Here is a 20,969-nt window from a genome sequence, read left to right as displayed (position 1 = left end):
AGACTCACTGGTGGCATTTAGCGCAATCCGCTGGAAGCACTCTCTGACATGTGCCCTGAGATCTCGGCTGTGCAGGCCACGCTACTACATGAGTCTGTGGCTGTAGCACAACACCTTCAAGACACGGCTTGTGTCAGCAAGAGACGGGCAGCTACAACCCAATCTACTCTAGGCCAATCATAAGAAAAGACACCTCCCAGTTGCTTGAAGTGCTGGTGGAAGACTTCACTTGCAGCTACACACCAAAAAATACATATTTATTTACTCAAGGCTCTTGCCTTTGCTTTAGATGTACACGTTAGATACTCTGGCTGAAGGAAGAGAGACCAGTGAGGATGAACGAGTGGGGGACTCAGACTTCTCAGATTTATCCCCTTCTTCTATGACAAGGCATGAATTGTAATATGTACTCTGAAAAGTACCTCAAGCATATGGGCTGAGCTAGTAGGAAAGATCAGTGCTTTGGCCTAGCCACTCTGGAAGATGTGCTGCTGCTGGCTTGAACACAACCTCTAACCCAAACTTCCTCAGCTAAGAAAGGAAATCATCCCTTCTCATAATATGAGTGTATATACCTACTTTGTTCCAGGCTGCACTAGAAGTTAGTGGAAACACTAGAGAATTTTTCTGATGTCTTGAGGCAAGGAAGCAATGCCTATCCAATTATATAAACCCATTTTAGGGGAAGGAAGAAAAGCAGTGAAAAGGTGGAGAGGAGGAAGAGAGAGTTAACAACTCAGACTCTCCTGAGCATCCATTTTTTTAATCTTAAAATTTCAACCCTTTGCTCAACTAATGCCTAGCTCCAACAGGGTCAGCAGTTGATTCAGCAATCAGTCCAGGAGCTACATGTTTTACCCATCACCACCCACTGAAAAATCAAAAATACTGAGACTCTAAGGCTGTACAATGCAGTTACTGGGCCAAGTACTAGGGACTTTTTTTCTCCGATTCATCTTTTGGTCAGAGAAAAGGGTATGGGATTGATATAGTGCCTCTCTGTGGATACAATCAAAGCAGTTTACATATAATATACAAATACTTATTTTGTATCTAGACTGATGAGGGTGTGAAGGAATAAGCTTTTATAAAAGTGTGAACATAAGAACATAAGCAGTGCCTCTGCTGGGTCAGACCAGAGGTCCATCATGCCCAGCAGTCCGCTCACGTGGTGGCCCATCAGGTCCAGACCTGTACGTAACCCTCTATCTATACCCTTCTAACCCTTTTCCTTCAGAAAGTTGTCCAATCCCTTCTTGAACTCCAATACCGTACCTTGTCCTATCACACCCTCTGAAAGTACATTCCAGATGTCCACCACCCGTTGGGTGAAGAACTTCCTAGCATTGGTTCTGAATCTGTTCCCTTTTAATTTTTCTGAATGCCCTCTCGTTCTTGTAGTTTTCAAGAGTTTGAAGAATCTGTCCTCTCCACTTTCTCTATGCCCTTCATGATCTTATAAGTTTCAATCATATCCCCTCTAAGTCTCCACTTCTCCAGGGAAAAGAGCCCCAGTTTCTCCAGTCTTTCAGCGTATGAAAGGTTTTCCATACCTTTTATCAAATGTATCGCTCTCTTCTGAACCCTCTCGAGTATCGCCATATCCTTCTTTAGGTACGGCGACCAATATTGGACGCAGTACTTCAGATGCGGGCACACCATCGCCTGATACAACAGCAGGATAACTTATTTCGTTCTGGTTGTAATACCCTTCATGATTATACCTAGCATTCTATTTGCTTTCTTAGTGGCCGCTGCGCACTGTGCTGACGGCTTCATTGTCTTGTCCACTAATACCCCCAAGTCCCTTTCTTGGGTACTCTCACTCAATAACAGCCCTCCCATCGTGTAGCTGTACCTCAGGTTTCTGTTTCCCACGTGCAAGACCTTACATTTCTCTACATTGAACTGCATCTGCCATCTCGTTGCCCAACTCTCCTAGTTTGTTCAGGTCCCTTTGTAAATCTTCGCATTCCTCTTTAGTCCTAGCCCCATTAAATAAATAGTTTGGTGTCGTCTGCAAATTTTATTATTTCGCACTTCGTCCCTGTTTCTAGATCATTTATGAATACATTTGATATGCGCACTTACAGCCTGTACATACCACTTTTACCTGGTCTGCATTTGCGGGCACACTTTCTAAATTTTGAAGGCAGAAGCTTGCACATGCTTTCACTTTGAAAACTCATGGAAGTACATTTATATGCATACACACACTTATAAAATTATCTTAACATCTAAAGCCTCTTTAGATAATACATACCCTTTATGAACATACGTTGTAGCATTATCTGGCTCCAGCTCAATGCACTTATCATACATTTCATCTGCTTTACCAAACTGCTGTTGGTCTGTTAGAGCCTGAATTGAAATAGACATTTTTCTTCATAAATACAAAATTCCTCTGTGAATATGTTAATCCTTTAACATAAAAACCTGCAATGTACTGATTAGCATTTCAGCCAGCTGGATAAAAAATAGCATTATTCACCTTGTATAACAAAACATAACATCCATGTTGTTAAACAAAAACCAAAGAAAAATTTTGCAGAGGTTAATAAAGCTCATAGTACTGTGGCACTAAAAGAAGAAAAAAGCCAGGAGGAAAGGATCAGGTATCCTTAACAGACCCAGAAGCTTATAGAAAAAGCAGATACCTCCTCGGAATGCTCAAAGCTTTACTGCAGGGGTGCCCACACTTTTTGGACTTGCGAGCTACTTTTAAAATGACCAAGTCAAAATGATCTACCAACAATAAAATAAAAAAAAAACCACAAAGCACACTGTATGCTGAAAAAATGTTAATTATCATTCCTATTCCGGGGTTTTCTCAAAGAGGTCAAGGCAGATACTTTATGCACTGTCACCTCAGTAACAACCATACAAAAATAGACAAATATACCCTCTCCCTTTTTACTAAACCACAATAGCAGTTTTTAGCGCAGGGAGCTGCGCTGAATGCCCAGCGCTGCTCTCGACGCTCATAGGCTCCCTGCACTAAAAAACGCTATTGTGGTTTAGTAAAAGGGGGGCCATAGTGCAAAATATAGACAGCAGATATATTCAGACACATTTTGATCACTAAATTTAAAATAAAATCATTTTTCCTACCTTTGTTGTCTGGTGATTTCATGAGTCTCTGGTTGCACTTTCTTCTTCTGACTGTGCATTCAATCTTTCTTCCCTTCTTTCAGCCTGTATGCTTCCTCTCCTCCAGACCTCATTCCCTCCCCCAACTTTTTCTTCCTCTCTCCCTGCCCTTTCTTTCTCCATGCCTCCCTTTCTTTTTTTCTCTCTTCATGCCCCCCTTTCTTTTTCTGTTTCTTTTCTTTCCTTCTGTCTCCCTGCCTGCACCCTTTCTTTATTTCTCCCTGCCCTCCACCAAGCCACTGCTGCCACTATCGGGGAACAGGCCTTCAAGCTGCCGCCGCCATCGGATAATAGGCCCCAAAGCCGCCGCCGCCCCAAGCTCTCCCTGCTTCCCTGCGTCAGGCCGACCAGCAATCCTCTCCCCGAAGTCAATTCTGCCGTCGGAGAGGAAGTTCCGGCCCAGCCAGGCAGCGATTGGCTGGCCCGAACTTCCTCTCTGATGGCAGAATTGACGTCGGAGAGAGGAAGGCTGATCGGCCTGGTAGATCACCAAGGCAAAGTGAGTCTATCACGGAGCCCGGGATGGGCTCCGCGATCGACTCACTTTGCCTTGGTGATCTACCAGTCCATCGCGATCAACCTATTGGGCACCCCTGCTTTACTGTAATCGGTCATTCTTGGAAGATTAACTTAAAGATCTGTAGCATTTGGAAATTCTACTGAAAATGGAAAGGACGGGTCAGGAGCAAGTATTGTCTGAGTATAGGTCTTGCATATCTCGGAGGGGGGTAGGGGAAAACATCTTGTAGTAGAACTTAGCAATTAAAATTTAATAATATATACTTCATTGTTGGTTCAACGTTGCCTTAAACGTGACTTTTAGGAAGACTGGATGAACCATGCAGGTCTTTTTCTGCCATCATTTACTATGTTATCTGCTCTTAGTCACTTTAATGTCTTTACTATAAATTATTCATTCACATCTATGGTCCCCGAAAGATTTCAGTCACTTTATATACAGCAGCCATGCATTGCTTCTTTGTGTCTTGTGCTTCGTGTCAACCCCAATTTAAGAGCATTTTTCCAAAATTCACTCAGTTCTTGAGCTTTGGCAAAAGAATAAGCTACAGTAAATCAATCTTGCTTTGAATAAAATTAATTGCATAGCTCAAAACTAATAAAAATGGATTGAATGAGTTTTGGAAAAGTGTTTTTCAATTGGATGATCAAAATGTATACAGTACCTGAGGTGGCCAAAAAATGGCAAATGAACTTTAATGTAGGGAAATGCAAGGTCATGCATGTAGGGAAAAAGAACCCGATGTTCAGCTACAAAATGGGAGGATCACTGCTAGGGGTAAGTAACCTTGAAAGAGACCTGGGAGTGATGGTGGACACGTCTTTAAAGGCGTCGGCACAGTGCGCCACAGCCTCAAGAAAAGCAAACAAAATGTTGGGTATCATTAAGAAGGGTATCACGACCAGGACAAAGGAGGTCATCCTGCCACTGTATCGTGCAATGGTGCGACCGCATCTGGAGTACTGTGTCCAATATTGGTCGCCGTACCTCAAAAAGGACATGGCGGTACTTGAGGGAGTCCAGAGAAGAGCAACTAAACTGATAAGAGGTATGGAAAACCTCTCATATACTGACAGACTGAAAAAGCTGGGGCTGTTCTCCCTGGAAAAGCGGAGACTTAGAGGAGACATGATAGAAACCTTCAAGATCCTGAAGGGTATAGAAAAAGTAGACAGGGACAGATTTTTCAGATTACGGGGAACCACAAGTACAAGGGGGCACTCGGAAAAATTAAAAGGAGACAGGTTTAAAACAAATGCCAGAAAGTTCTTTTTCACCCAGAGGGTGGTGGACACATGGAACGCGCTTCCGGAGGCTGTGATAGGCCGGAGCACGTTACAAGGCTTCAAAGAAGGTTTGGATAGGTTCCTAGAGGATAAAGGAATTGAAGGGTACAGATAAGAGTAGCGGTAGGTTATAGGGATAGTCTGGGACCATTGCTCAGGCAATGGGCCTGATGGGCCGCCGCGGGAGCGGACCGCTGGGCGAGATGGACCTCTGGTCTGCCTCAGCGGAGGCAACTTCTTATGTTCTTAAATCCAGCCCTTTACATGGAATTTCACCTTCACAAGGGAATTGTTACAGGAATTGCATAGCTCAAAACTAATAAAAATGGATTGAATGAGTTTTGGAAAAGTGTTTTTCAATTGGATGATCAAAATGTATACAGTACCTGAGGTGGCCTGCAATTCTTCTGCCACAAATCCAGCCCTTTACATGGAATTTCACCTTCACAAGGGAATTGTTACAGGGGGAGTAACTGAAGGCACCAGAGGCAATGGCTAATATATCTCCCTCACCAGCACCCACCATGGGGATCCCTAAAAGCTCTCCTGTAGCTGTGAATCTGGCAGGGCTGGGTTTGACTCATATCTTGTCCATAGTAGCTCAAGATAAGTTACATTCAGATAAAGTAATATTAAAAAAATCACCTATGGTGACAATTTCTTGTGTGCAACATAAATGGCTGCAGTCAAAGCCACTGCTCTCTCTAAGCTGAATGGAAGTTCTCTACCTATAGTTCTGCCAGTGGGTAGTGCTGTTTCACTATCACATTTTCAATAGTGAGTGACAGGCAAACTCTGCAGGACCGCAGGGAACCTGCCTGTCTCTAGCCATTGAAAATGCAATTGCAACACCAACCCCTCTAGCAGCAATGCAGTTGGAAGACCCCTGTTCAGCTTAGAGGGAATGGTAATGAAAACTGAACAGATCAAGATAATCACACTAACTGAAAGACCCATTGAAATGTATTTTTAACAGCTGGGAGGGTGGGTTATTTTTGGACAGACTAGTTACCCAGACAAATAGCTTTGGAAAACTGTCCTTAGTGGGGCTAATTTCACAATTTTTTTCTTCATGGGTAAACCTTGTTTTATGCACAGAATGAAAGATTAGGTTTCTTACCTCTGCTAATCTTCTTTCTTGTAAATCTCCACTGGAGGCTGAACTCTCAGATTCCCACACCCCTGGCCGGATGAGGTCTAGAGCCAAGGAGCATCTTAGGCTTATGGCCTTGAACACTGGCCATAAGGTCATCCAAACCCTGGCCAACTAGGATCGAATCTTTAAAAGGGAACCTGTTCAGCGTAGCTTTAGCTAAAGTAACACCCAACCACTGGTGATCCAAGTCATTCATTGACTGAAGAAGCTCCCAGCTTAGTTCAAGATGCCATAGCGTGCGTCAGTCAGAAAAAAATTCAGACATGCCCAGGCCACAAGGAAGTAGCCGCCGCAGCTCAGAAAGAGAAAGACACTTGAGAACAAAATGCACTCTTCTGTCCTGAACATCCTCCAGGACAACTCCTCCATCTGAGGATAGAGGAACGCTTGGCGAGGCGCTAGTTGAAGTCCGATACCATGGGATACAACTTTTCCATGTCCAAGGATAAGAGAACCCTCCAGGGACTCCCAGACCTCTAATAGCACTTCCGCCAAAGCCGCATTGTTCAGCAAGGAGGCGGACAGCGGAGGCTCAGAAAACTGTAGATTCTGCCTGACCCGCATGTTCTGAAACCAGATTCCGTTTTCACAGTGACCAGAAATAAAGACGGGCAGGCAGCCAGTCTTGAAGAGCCGGCACACAGCATGGTGATCTGCAAGGTCTCGAAACCCATTGTTCTGGGTATCACCCAGATCTGCCAAGATAGCCACATCTGCTGATTCCGTCGAAGAAACAGGCGACAGCAAAGGCACAGACACCGAAGCAGAAGCAAGGGTGGGGACAAGCCATCTGCTTTCTGGTACTCCAGCAAAGGAACAAATCGACATGCTGGCATCTGAAGGTGGAGACTGTTGTACTGGAGTCTGAGCAGCAGACCTTTTTACCTTTTTTTTTTCTCTCCATACAGCCAGATAGCTCAGATCCACAAAATCTGGGGAAAAATGCCATCTGCGCCCAGTTTAGGCGCCCCGGATGCAGCAATCGTGACTGGTGGAATTAAAGAGCGTTAGGGCCTCTCAGGAGGAGGGGTGTGTGGAATCTGCACACGTCCCACCTTCCCTTGCAGCCTTGAATCCGGCCTCCATCTGCCGCATCTAAGGCATTAATCCATGCCATCCTGTCCTGAGGTGGCCATCTGTAACGTTTGGAGCAAAAACGAAGCTTCTAAGTCGAAAAAATATACTTTTAAAAACTTTGAAGAAAATCTAAGATGGCCGTTGCGGGTGCCGATTTTGACTGAAAAAAGGCCATTAAAAATGCAGGAAAATGCAAAAAACAGTGATTTTAGGATTTTACAGATGGGGGGACCAGGGCATGCAGGGAAACCCCCCCAAGCCCCCATTTGAGCACCCCCTAAAATCGACAAACTCTGTGACTCACAGACACCACAGAGACATGTGCTGCAATGAAAGTCTATGGCAGCCTGCAATACACAGTAAAAGCAAGATCAGTACCTCAGGAGCTGATTAAACGGGATTTTTCAGATCTTCTGACTGCTTCACCTTCCCTGTCACCACAGATCACGACCACCAGGACCCTCAGGGGAATTAAGGAAGACACGCGGTCCGGTTCCAATTTTGGTGTACCTCCACAGAACCACAGCAGCCTATGCTCTACCCCTTTGCAGACGAACCAGGGGAGAGATGGCTCCCGATCTCAGAGGCCCGATCTAATATGCAGGCTGTCTAGAGGGCTTACTGCAGTTGAAGCTTACAGAGCACCCTCCAGAAGCAGACAATCTTTAAGGAAAAATCTACGATCTCCCGCCAAACGAACACTCTCAGAGTGAATCCGCAGGACTTGGGCAATACCCACGGCACCAAAGAAAATAAAAGACTAGGAATTGAGAAATAAAATCATGAGCTGAAGAAACTAGAAGTTCTCAGCATGGCTGCAGAAACAAATTGAGCTTCAAGGGGAGTGTCCGCACAGGTGACCCCACAGAGGGGGTTGGTTTTATTTCTAAGTTCTGCAGCCAAGGCTGGAATAGATGCATAACCCGAGAGTTCAGCCACCAGAGGGATTGTACAAGAAAAGGGCTTTTATAAAATTAACCCAGAGGTTATGTACATATAAAGTAGGTGTGGAAAAATGTTCATACTCTACTTAAATGCACAAATGTCCTGAGCTGAATCAGCACACCCCCTAGTGCCCCCACCTCACTGCATGACAGCTACCACAGGGACACAAAGGACAGCAAGTGATTTCTGCACTTATCTCTCTTGTGCCCTGTGTAGCTGCACCGCTCGCATAGCCCTTGGGACAGCCCTGCTTACATGTGACTTGAGTGTAAGCATGTTCAGGGGAAGAGTTTGGGATCTGTAAATGTACGTGGATGCATTTTACCTATGCCTATTGCAGGCTTTTTTGAAATTTTTTTAGATACATAGGTAAAGATACATAGGTACTTATATTGTCTTTAAAGAAAAAAGTCCCAAATAGGTTTACCCACTTACACTTATGTATATGAACAGAAAACAAAGTTTAATATTTAGAAATATGATGTCTGCATTTTCACAGGACTGTCCTTGGAAAAGTAGTTTAAGTGATGAAAGCAGAGTCACCTATCAAAATCCTGGGAAAGGGGAGGCTTTGGGTCTAAAGTTAATCTGGTGGTTGGGAAGGAGGAAGGGAAGCTATAAGGTCGAATGTTTGTTGAAGACATCTAATACCCATGGCAGCAGCCCTGGAAACTAGATTTTCTTAGACTAAAGAATGCTAGTGACAATATGGTCCCCTCAGCCTGCTCTCTCTTCCTATGCACAAACAAACAAAAGTTGACATCGCATCACACATTTTTTACAAATAAATTACATATCATTTTAGGGTACATTTCCATTCATGTTTTATTATCTATAGGACCCCTAAGGAAGACAAGGATCGTCGAAACACGGATCGTGTTGGGTCCACAGTCCCCATCAATTGGGTTTTTAGACATTATACTATATGGATTAAATGACTATATTTCAAATAAAAAGCCTGCATCTTGAACATCTCCTCCACAGTTCTCTTGTTTTGGTTGTGCCCTCTTCCTATGCAGCATGGGACCACCATGAGTCTCTTTGGGAGACAACCAACTGCCATCAGGATAAACTGGATCCTATTAGCAGAGGAAATGGCACTTTTATCCAGCAAATTTAATTTATCTATAAAATACTTTATGACCTCTAATGCTGCACTGTAAATTTCTGTAGAATGGGCAGATGGACTAGTAAAACAGAAGTGGCACCATAAAATAGGACCTGAAGGCCAAACTGCGATTTTCAGACTTCTGTCACACACAGTTGCCTGTATTGCCAAACCTGCCAATTCTTTAAAACACTGACGGAGCAGAAGACAATGATTTCCTTCTTTTCTGGACACTATACAATGGAAATAATTTGTCACACCCACATTAAATCTATCAGGAAGCAATTCCTCAAGCACCACTCTTCCACAGGATTAACAAGTTCTTGGAAACACAAACACTAAAGCCCAGATTCACTAAAGATAGCGATTCAATCACTGTTGGCCGATTACTGGCCGATTTTGAAACAGCAATTGATTCACTATCTTTTTTGCATGAAAAATGATCTGCATGGAGGTGCAAATCATTTGCATACAAACTCCCTGATTCAATCGTTCAGTGAGCGACTGAGTCAGGGCAGAGCCCTGACAGTAATGACAAGAGAAACAGCCTCCTGTCACTGCTGTCAGGGCTTCTCCCGCCTTTTTTTTTTTTTTTTTAATGGGTCAGATATTTTGCGTGTATTACATACACAAAATACCAGCCCAATTAAAAAAAAATTTTAAAGCCCCCTTCTCACCAAAGTGCCCCCCCTCCCCCTAAACCAAAAACATACCCAGCCACCCCCCCCTGCCGCTGCTTCAAAATTATGGCAGGAGGGATTCCCACTCCCCCTGCCATCGGTCCCACTCCCAACTCCCCCCCACAAAAACCCCCCAAACAGCAGGAGGGATGCCGACTCCCTCTTGCCACCGGACGCTCCCTCCCCGTCCCCCCTCCCCCTACTTGTAAAAGTTGGGAGCAGGAGGGGTGATCAGTCCCTCCTGCTCCGTATGCCTCCAGCGACGCATCTGGGCCTTAGGCCCCACCCTGATGCATCATGTGATGCACAGGGAGGGGCCGAAGGCCCAGATTGGCTCAGGCATCTCAGGCTCCTTCCTTGGGAGGGGCCTGAGGCACCTGAGCAAATCAGGGACTTCCTTAGGCAATGGCCAATCAGGGACTTCCTTAGGCTACTCCTTAAGGAAGTCCTTGATTGGCTCAGGTGTCTCAGGCCCCTCCAAGGGAGGAGCCCGAGGCGCCTGAGCCAATCAGGGTCTTAGGCCCCTCCATGTGCATCACGCGTCGCTGGAGGCATACGGATCGGGAGAAACTGAGCACCCCTCCTGTTCCCAATTTGTACAGGTACAGGGAGGGGGGGGGGGGGACGGGAATGGGAATGGGGCGTCTGTTGGCAGGAGGGAGTCGGCATCCCTCCTGCTGTTTGTTTGGAGGGGTTGGGGGGGAGTTCGGAATGGTCCCGATGGCAGGAGGGAGTGGGAATCTCTCCTGCCATAATTCTGAGGTGGTGGGCATCGTGGTTTGAGAAGGGAGGAGCATTTTTTTTTTTTTTTAAATTTTAATTGGGCTGATATTTTGCCTGTGTAATACATGTAAAATATCTGACCCATTAAAAAAGAAAAGAAAAAAGCGCAAAATATCAGTGCCATTTAAAAACAAACAAATTAGGAATACCTTGTTGGTAACACAGTTACCAACAAGGTCTGCAGCAGTCGGGTTTGACAATAGTAAAACCCGATGCAAAGTTAGTGAATCAATCGTTTGGCTATTTTGCATGGGGTTTTACTAATTTGCATGGCCAGATCAGGAAATGGGTGATCGAGGCGGGAACCCTAACAAGAAAAACTGCAGACAGGCGTACAATGATGCAGGCTAAATTTATTGTGACAATGGTTAAAATGCGGTTATAAACATCGCCTAAAGGCAAACGAATCAATGGTTCCCCCTTTTTGTTTTTGCTCTTGATCGAGGGGGGGAACAGGAAGTGGGCAGGTTTGTGAATCTGTCAGATAGTAGCAATCATTGCTAAACCTGATTGCTGACTCTAGTGAATCGGGCCCTAAGCTACATTTTGTTTTGCTGGTTGGTTTCTACTGACAGTATTAGCAGTCACCTAAAACATTTCGCTCATCACTCATACGTAGTTGGACAGTTATAAACCCAAAGGATGAGATAAATAGTATTAAGACCTACCTGAGCAAACAGAGCATAGCCTTCTGCACACTTTGGAAATTTTTTAATGACATCTTCAAAACCTTTCATAGCTGCCTGTATTTGTAAAGGATTACTTCCTGTGTATGCTTGGCGATACTAGAAAAGTTAAAAATAAATAGCACATCAGAAACTAAGCAGGTAAAAAGCTGAGGGACACGGCTGAAGGCAAACACCACAACAATCCATGTGCTGTTCAAAGGCAATTCCAGATCATCATCATCTTTAAAGGACACTATACAACTGAATTGAATTGATCCCGATAAATTTCACAACTACTGGATCTACAATGTGTGTATAGAATGTTTGGGTTGTTTAGCCATAAGCCATTGTTTGGGTCTTAACACCGGCTTCAAATTACTATTATGTATATTTATTTAAACAATCATTTTATTTATTAAATATATTTCATTCATTTTCACTCTTACCTTTGTTGTCAATTTGATCTGGCTGGTTTTTAACAAAAGTTGTGCTTTTATCCCAGGTTTGCCAGGTTCCATGACAAGTTGTTTTAGCCCATCTTTTATTCTCCCTTCTCTTTTTTTTTTTTTAAGTATGATCTTGACATCCACAGGATATCTTTTGCCGAATGATATTTATACTTTGATGCTATTCATGTCCCAGTGTCCAAATGAAGGGAGTCTACTACTGCTTAGATGTGTTACTTTGTTCAAATTTATGCTATTTTAGCAGATATTCCATTTTATGCAATAAGACCTAGGGCTCCTTTTACTAAGGTGCGCTAGTGCTTTTAGCGTGAGCTAGCCAAAAAATTACCGCCTGCTTAAAAGGAGGCAGTAGCGGCTAGCGCACACGGCATTTTAGTGCACTCTAAAACCACTAGCGCGTCTTTGTAAAAGGAGCCCCTAGTTACTACAGTAAAATTACACTTCTGAATGTTGATAATGTCCCACTTTAGTGTTTATTTGATTGCATTATATTCATACTAGTGTTTAAGCCCGTTACATTAACGGGTGCTAGTAAAGCCTCCTTCCCTCACATGTCCCCTATTTTCAGCCCCAGCTCCAAACCCATTTTTACCCCCCCAGCCCCCTTCTCCCATCTGCTCCCTTTCAGCCTGAGGCCCCTTTTCTCACCAGCAGCATTTCCCTCCCCACTCCACTTCCCTGTCCAGCAGCACCTCTTCCCTGCTCCCCCTGTCCCTCTTCATTGCTCCCCTGGCCCAGTAGCACCTCTTCCCTGCTCCCCCGGTCCAGTAGCACCTCTTCCCTGCTCCCCCTGTCCCTCTTCATTGCTCCCCCAGCCCAGTAGCACCTCCCCCGTCCCTCTTCCTTGTTCCCCTGGCCCAGTAGCACCTAGTGTTTTAGCCCGTTACATTAACGGGTGCTAGAGTAGATGTCTGTCTGTCTGGTTTATTTTTTTTATTTGTCTCTCTCTCCTTGGACGCTGTCTGTCTGTCATTCTGTCTGTGTCTCTCCCTTACCCCCTGTCTGTCTATCTTTATTTCTATCTCTATCCTCTTCCCTCAATCCTGCATGTGCCCTTTTTTCTTTCTCCTCCCCACTTCCTTCCAACGTCTGCTCCCCCTGTCCCTCAGACTTCCATTCAGTGTCTCTCTACTCCTTCCATGTACTGTTCATCCTCTGTCTTGCCCCTTCCATTCATTGCTCTCTCTTCTCTTTCCATCCAGTGTCTGCCCTCTCTCTCTCTGTTCCATATGGCATGTCCTCCTTCCTTTTTCCCTTGGTCTGGCATACCTTCCTCCTTCCCTCCATGCCCTGCCATCTCTTCTTCCCTCCAAGCCATTCTCTCCCTCTCTGCTCCTTTTCCTCCTTGAACTTCATTGGGCAGCAGCATTCACAATTCATTGCTGTTGCCGGCTTCAGGCCTTCCTCTCTGTCGGGTCCTATCTTCATGAAAACAGGAAGTAGGCAGGACCCGCCAGAGAGAAAGGCCTGAAGCTGGCAACAGCAGCAAATTGTAAACGCTGCTGCTGCCCGAAGAAGCCAGGCCTTGAAGCACCCGAGGCAGACCGCTTCTCTCCCCTCCCAGCCCAACCTCCGCTGACCCTGATATCTCTCCCTCCCATGCGACCCTTCCAGCGAGATGACCTTAACAACTAACCTCCCTCCAGCATTGGCAGCCGCAGCATGCTAAACAGGCTGCTTCGCGGCTTTCTCCTGCTGGTGAAGCGTCACTGATGATGTCATCGGTGACGCTTCACCAGCAGGAGAAAGCCGCAAAGCAGGCTGTTTAGCGTGCTGCGGCTGCCAACGCTGGAGGGAGGTTAGTTGTTAAGGTCATCTCGCTGGGAGGGTCACATGGGAGGGAGAGATTGTACGGTCAGTGAGTCCCGGAGCGAGAATGCTGCCGCTTAGTGAGTGAGGGGAGGAGTGCTTGCACGGGTGGAGCTGTGTGCCGGGCCTCAGGTAAAGAAAGTATGCCCCTCCCCCCAAAAAAACGTGCGTGTGTGAGGAGTGACAGGGAGGCGGGCAGGGAGAGAGCTTGCCTGCTTCTTCCAGCGGTTGGTGGAGGAGGGGAGTGTCCAGAGTGATCCCTGCTTCCGCGTTCTAAAATAGAATCCGGCCACGGATCAGAAAACACGGCAGCAGGGATCACGAAACCCTAAGTGTGCATGCGCGCTTAGGGTTTTATTATATAGGATATTTACTCTGATAAAGGCATATCATCAAAATACAGAAGTAAACATACTGGGATTTTGGCATTGTTCCTTTTATAACAAACAGTTTATATATTAGTACTAATAAAAAAAAGATTGTAAAGAATGGTACACATCATAAAGACAAATTAAGATCACATACATCTAAATTAGTCACAATGAATAAATTCAAACTTTGGAAAGAAACTAAGGTCCGTTTTCTTCCTTCCTTAAAAAGTCTAGAATTTTCTAGTTTAAATGTCTTTATTGAATTTCATAAACTACAATAATTCAACACAATTAATCTAATGACATTTAAGACCTTCTCCCTCCCCCCAACAAAATTATAAAAGTACACAAATTGGGAGTACAAACCAGAAAGATAAGTCAATTAGCATGCATTCTTCAATAGTCATCTAAAAAAGCCCAAACCCTCTTAAAATATTGAATTGAACATTGCCTAACAGCAGCTACTTCATATTTACGCATAAGAAGGACTCCCGCCCACCATACAGGAAAAGAAAGAACTGTACTATTTTTCCATTCTGATAAAACATGCTGAATTGCTAGACCCATAAGAACATCAAATAATTTGGCCTTATATTTTTTTAACTAAATGTGATAAGATAGCAGAATGCAAAACTTTCATTTATTTAATATAAAAGGATAAAATTTTGTTTTTTTAAAACCAAACATGAATAAAATTTAGAAATAAAATTGTGTTTTAAAAAGAGATTATGTATTTACTCTGGTAAGCTCTTTTCCAGTAGATAGGTGAGACATTCTAGAAAACTGTAAGCAGATGCAGGAAGGACATGGCAGGGAGTCTAGAATGCCTCACCTATCTACTGGAAATGAGCTTACCGGGTAAGTACATAATCTATTTTTCTAGTGCAATAGATGAGACATTCTAGACAGCTGGGACATACAAAAGCAGTCCCCCAAAAAATGCAAAGTCATGCACCTGGGCAGCCAAAATCCATGCAAGACTTACACCCTAAATGGCGAGATCCTAACAAGAACTGAAGCAGAGCATGACCTAGGGGTGATCATCAGTGAGGACATGAAGGCTGCCAATCAAGTGGAGCAAGCTTCCTCCAAAGCAAGGCAAATCATAGGTTGCATACGCAGGAGTTTCGTCAGCCGTAAGCCTGAAGTCATTATGCCATTGTATAGATCCATGGTGAGACCACACCTGGAGTACTGTGTGCAATTTTGGAGGCCGCATTACCGAAAAGATGTGCTGAGACTAGAGTCGGTCCAGAGAATGGCAACCTGGATGATCGCGGGTCTCAAGGATCTCCCTTACGAGGAAAGGCTGGATAAGTTACAGCTCTACTCACTCGAGGAACGCAGAGAGAGGGGAGACATGATCGAGACATTCAAGTATCTCATAGGTTGCATCGAAGTGGAAGAAGATATCTTCCTTCTCAAGGGTCCCACGGCAACCAGGGGGCACCCGTGGAAAATCAGGGGAGGGAAACTGCACAGTGACACCAGGAAATTCTTTTTCACTGAAAGAGTGGTTGACCGCTGGAATAATCTTCCACTTCAGGTCACTGAGGCCAGCAGCGTGCCTGATTTTAAGGCCAAATGGGATAGATACGTGGGATCTATTCACTGAGTTAGGTAGGGAAGGGTCATTGTGGTGGGCAGACTAGATGGGCCGTGGCCCTTATCTGCCGTCTATTTCTATGTTTCTATGTATTTCCCCATATCCACATGATCCAAAAGGAATTCACTCCGGATTTTTCAACTCTACCTCTGGTGTACCTCACTGTGCAGTTTTGCACCCTCCACAGTTAGTACCCAAGTACCAAGAAGCACCTAATATAAGTGAAGTAGAGGCACCTGTAGTAACAGGTGAAACAAACTGTTCTGCTCCAAAGCAGCTAAATAGTACCATTAACCGCCAACACAGGCATCAAATGAGCTCAGAAACTACTCCCCAATAAATGGAACATATATACAAATTCAAGGGCTGACAGGCATCCAAGAATCAGCTTGGAGAAGCATAAACAGACTGAAAACTGTAAGTAGATGCAGGGCAGGAAGGACATGGCAGGGAGTCTAGAATGCCTCACCTATCTACTGGAAATGAGCTTACCGGGTAAGTACATAATCTCTTTTTCCAGTGCAATAGATGAGACATTCTAGACAGCTGGGACATACAAAAGCAGTCCCCCAAAAAACTAGGGTGGGCTTATTGCACTGGCCCTTAGGACCCGAAAGCCAAGTCCTCTTTTGCAGTTACATCCATTCTGTAAACCTTGGCAAATATGTGAAGAGAAGACCACGTTGCCGCCCTGCAAATCTCCTCAGGAGAGACAGAATAGATCTAGCTTTTTGGCCCATAAGGAAGTCACACACCTGATAGAATGTGCCTTGACAAAAACAGGGGACTGTTTCCCAGAAAGAATGCAGGCTGACAAAATGGCCCCATGGATCCGTCTGGAAATAGAGGCCTTTGAACTGGGAGCGCCCCGCTTAACAGAATGCATCAGCAGAGAGTCAGAGAGGCGAAATGCATTAGTGACCTCCAGATAATGCAGAAGAACTTTGCATGCATCAGTTTCTTCAACAGGTGGTCCTGTGTCCTTGAACCTGTCAGCTGAAAAGCAGGCAAACACACTTCCTGATTAACATGGAAAGCCGAAACAACCTTCTGCAAAAAACGAAGGAACCATCTGAAGGAAAACCTCTGCCTTTGAAATCCAGAGAAAATGGTCTCAGCAAGACAAAGCCTACAGTTCTGACATATGGCGTGCCGAAGTAATGACAACCAGAAAAACAGCCTTGAGCGTCAAGTCCAAGATGGAATCATCTTGAAGGGGCACAAAAGGAGCTTTTGCAAGGCTAGACAACACCAGGTTGTCTAGCCCCGGGTGGGGAAAAGATGCTCACTGGCGGTCAGCCACGAACAGCCCCCCTTCAAGATTCAAGTGACATCAGGATGAGACGCCAATGAGGACAGATGGTCCCAGGCTCTAAAACAAGAAAGCCCGGTCACTTAGACCTGCAGAGAAGCCGCAGTGAAGCATTTATCCAAACCAGCCTGAAGAAAGGCGAGAATCAGTGAGATTGGAGCTGAATACGGATCCACCTTGTCTTGGGTGCACCAATGTTGGAAGGCCTTCCATGCCTTAGTGCAAGCCAACACCGTGGATGACTTAGACTTGAGTAGAGTATCAACAACCAGGGCAGAATATCCTTTATATTCTTAAGGCTGTACGTTCAAGAGTCATGCTGTAAAAGCAAAGTGACCCCGGATCCTCTATGGCTACTGGCCCCTGCATGAGAAGGTCTGGATAGATGCAATCCTCCAAATGAATCGGCCAACCATAAGCCAAAGAGGAAAAGACATACAAGAGAATCTCCTGAGGATCTTCTGAGGCCACAGCAACTGAAGAAGTGAACCACTTTCTTGTTTCTTGCCGTTGCCATGAGGTCGAAGTGAGGCCTCCCCCAGCGCTCCACAATTCTTGGAACACCTCCGAGGACAGGATCCACTCGCTCGGATCCAGAGTCTGACTGCTGAAGAAGTCCCCCCACATGCACTGCTGTCAGCGCCAGGAGATGACGTTCCACCCAAAGAAAAAGAAGGCGGGCCTCTAGTGCCAGAGAAATGCTCTTGGTTCCTCCCTAGTGAATGACATAGGCTACTGCCGTCGCCTTATCGGACAAAACCCTGACCACTTGGCCCTCCAGAGTAGAGAATGACACGGTGAAAAAATTGGTCCCCGTCACCGCCCCGTCCCCGTCTCACCATCCTCTGCACCGCCCCGTCACCGCCATTCCCTTCACCGCCCCGTCACCGCCACTGCCACCCCATTCACCGCCCCGTCACCGCCACTGCAACCCCATTCACCGCCCCGTCACCGTCACCGCTGCATACATAAAAGCCTCAAACGGGTACGATTTTATATACTTTTCTTTATTTACGTATAAAGGAAACATTCTTTAAAACTTTAAAACTTAGTTAAATATTAGTTAATAACTATACAAAAACAAACACGACATGTACTTTTAATGCTTACAATGTTAGCCTACATGATAAGTAGACGCGGCCGCTGTACCTAATCGCGGCAAAGATCTCCCTGCCGTGATTAGCATAGTGACCGCGGCTACGGCTGCAAGTCTCCCCTCCCCCCAGCGATCACGGCTGCCGGTCCTCCCAATGGCCTCCCCTAAGATCGCCGGCAGGAGGGTACCCAACCCCTCCTGCTGGACCCACCCCCAACGAACCCTCCCACCCCGGAACCCCCTTAGTCTTACTTTCCAAGTTGGACCGGACGGCTCCTCACACGTATGGCCAGCAGGCTTGCCTCCGTCCAAATGAGGCGGGCCCGCCCCTACCCTGCCCAACCCACAGGATCCTAGGGCCTGATTGGTCTAGGCACCTAAAGCCACTCCCGCTATAGGAGGGGCCTTAGGTGGTTGGGCCAATCAGGCCCTAGGATCCTGTGGGTTAGGCAGGGGAGGGGAGGGGCCTGATTGGTCTAGGCACCTAAAGCCACTCCCGCTATAGGAGGGGCCTTAGGTGGTTGGGCCAATCAGGCCCTAGGAACCTGTGGGTTAGGCAGGGGAGGGGAGGGGCGGGCCCGCCTCATTTGGACGGAGGCAGGCCTGCTGGCCAGACGAGCGAGGAGCTGTCCGGTCCAACTTGGAAAGTAAGACTAAGGGTGGTGTTTCGGGATGGCGGGGTTTGTTGGGGGAGGGTCCGGCAGGAGGGGTTGGGCACCCTCCTATTGGCGATATAGGGGGCCGTTGGGGGGGCCGGCAGGAGGGGTTGGGCACCCTCCTACCAGTGATCATAGGGGGGCTGTTGGGGAGCTGGCAGGAGGGGTTGGATATCCTCCTGCTGCGATCGTCGGGGGGGCTGTTGGGGTAGGCAGGAGGGGATGGGTACCCTCCTGCCGCGATCGTTGGGGAGGGCTGGTTCTGTCGGCATGAAGGGCTGAGCACCTTCCTGCCGGCGATCGTCGGGGGGGGCGGGTTCTATTGGCAGGAAGGGTTGATCTGACAAATGAGGAGCCAGTATATTGGGGGGCGGAGTCAATGCGGCAACGTGCAAGTTGGATCGAGAGTTGGAGGAGACAGACAACATGGCGGAGACATCAAACACCCGGTCACGAACACGGTGAAACACAGGTAAATAGCGGTTCCTAGAAGGGGGTACATTGGCCTGCGGGGACAAATCTTTTCACCGTTTTTGCGGGCGGTGAAAACTTTTGTCCCCGTGTCTGCGGTGATTTGGCTTTGGAGTCTCCATAACCCGCAGCCAAACCGCAGCCACGCCGCAGCTCCCTGCGGGGATCGCTCCCCGTGTCATTCTCTACTCCAGTCTTCTGCAATCTCATCAGAGCCAGATGAATGGCCCTGAGCTCCAACCGGTTGATAGACCACTTTCCCTGAGAGGGTGTCCAACACCCCTGAACAGGACAACCATTGCAATGGGCTCCCCAGCCCTAAAGGCTGGCATCTGTCACCGCCATTATTCAGGAGGCAATGTAGAGCAGTGTGCCCCTGCAGAATGATTGCGGGTGAAGCCACCAGTTCATCGTTGCTCGGGCCTTCAGAGTCCACGGCAGACAAGTTTGCAAGGCATCTCGGTGTGGCGCTCAGCAAGAGAGTAAGGAATCCTGAAGAAGACACATGTGTGCCCTTGCCCAAAGAACTACATCCAGTGTGGCAACCATGGATCCTTGAATCTGAAGATAATCCCACGCTGAAGGAGCCAGTCACTCCAGAAGAGAAGAAATCTGGGCACACAGCTTCTGTCTGCGAGTATCAGGCAAATAGACATGGCCTGCAGCCGTATCGAAGAGGACTCCTAGGTATTCCAGCGACTGCGTGGGCGTCAGATAGCTCTTCCTGAAGTTGATTATCCAGCCCAGGTCTTCTAGCACCTGGAGCACCTGCTCCATTGTGTGTCATCCCTTGGCCAATGAGGGAGTTCTGATCAGACAGTAATTTAAGTAAGGATGAACCTGTAGGCCCATCTTTCGCAGGTAAGTCACCACTGCAACCATCACCTTGGTGAAGGTCCAAGACGCTGTCACCAGCCCAAAGGGCAGTGCCAAGAACTGGTAATGCTGTTCCATAACATGAAACAGCAGAAATTTGTGGTGAGCTGGAAAAATGGGAATGTGCAAGTACGCCTCTGTGAGGTCCAGCGAAGCAAGAATCTCTCCTGGAGCCACTGTTGCAATGACCAAACGCACGGTTTCCATTTGGAAGCGGGGAATCTTGAGAGCTGCATTCACGTGCTGAAGATCCAGAATAGGTCTCCAATCTTCTGAGCCTTTCCTTGGCACGATAAAGTATGAAAGATTAGGTTTCTTACCTCTGCTAATCTTCCTTCTTGTAAATCTCCTCTGGAGGCTAAACTTGAGGGATTTAGTATCCTCTTTAGCTCTGGCTGCAGGGCACACAAACCAAACTTGTCCCCTCCCCTTCAGGATATCTCCCTGTGTACTTCCCATGATGCTCAGTAAGTAGCAAAGCCAGGTAGATCTAGCACAAACAGGAAACAAAAGAAAGAGAGGGGCGCAGGAGCTCCCACTACAAGTCAATTCTGCTCATGACCATAGCAATACATAACAAATTAATGCCAAGAAGGCCAACTTCAATCGAACAATAAATTTGAACATTTATAAACTTGAAAACTGAGTAATTTTACCTGAAAGGAGACACAGCCTGAGATCAGAGGGGATCCCACCCAGGACCCCCTCCAACCCTTTAACCTTACAGAAAGGGACACTCAAGCAATTCTCAGTGAGGCTGGTCAAAGACAGTAAACCAGCTTACCAGTTACTAAAGAGGCGACCTGTGAATCGGACAAAACATGGGCGGGAGTTCAGCCTCCAGAGGAGATTTACAAGAAGGAAGATTAGCAGAGGTAAGAAACCCAATCTTTCATTCTTGTACAATTCCTCTAGAGGCTGAACTCAAGGGA

At 46.4% G+C, this 20,969-nt stretch overlaps 1 protein-coding gene across 1 annotated transcript in view; it reads right to left on the bottom strand.

Annotated features, from left to right (window-relative positions):
* TOMM70 (translocase of outer mitochondrial membrane 70) overlaps positions 1-20,969 on the bottom strand; it is a 112,649-nt gene that overhangs the window by 11,236 nt on the left and 80,444 nt on the right. The window contains exons 9-10 of the mRNA XM_033941824.1: positions 11,374-11,490; positions 2,264-2,361 (exon numbers count right to left, since the gene is read on the bottom strand). Of these exons, the coding sequence (XP_033797715.1) occupies positions 2,264-2,361; positions 11,374-11,490 (215 nt within the window). The remainder of the gene's footprint in view (positions 1-2,263; positions 2,362-11,373; positions 11,491-20,969) is intronic.

This window comes from Geotrypetes seraphini, chromosome 4 (assembly GCF_902459505.1).
Source record: "Geotrypetes seraphini chromosome 4, aGeoSer1.1, whole genome shotgun sequence".
NCBI lineage: Eukaryota > Metazoa > Chordata > Amphibia > Gymnophiona > Dermophiidae > Geotrypetes > Geotrypetes seraphini.
Note: the sequence above shows the minus strand (reverse complement) of the source record. Positions and strands in the feature narration are given on the sequence as shown.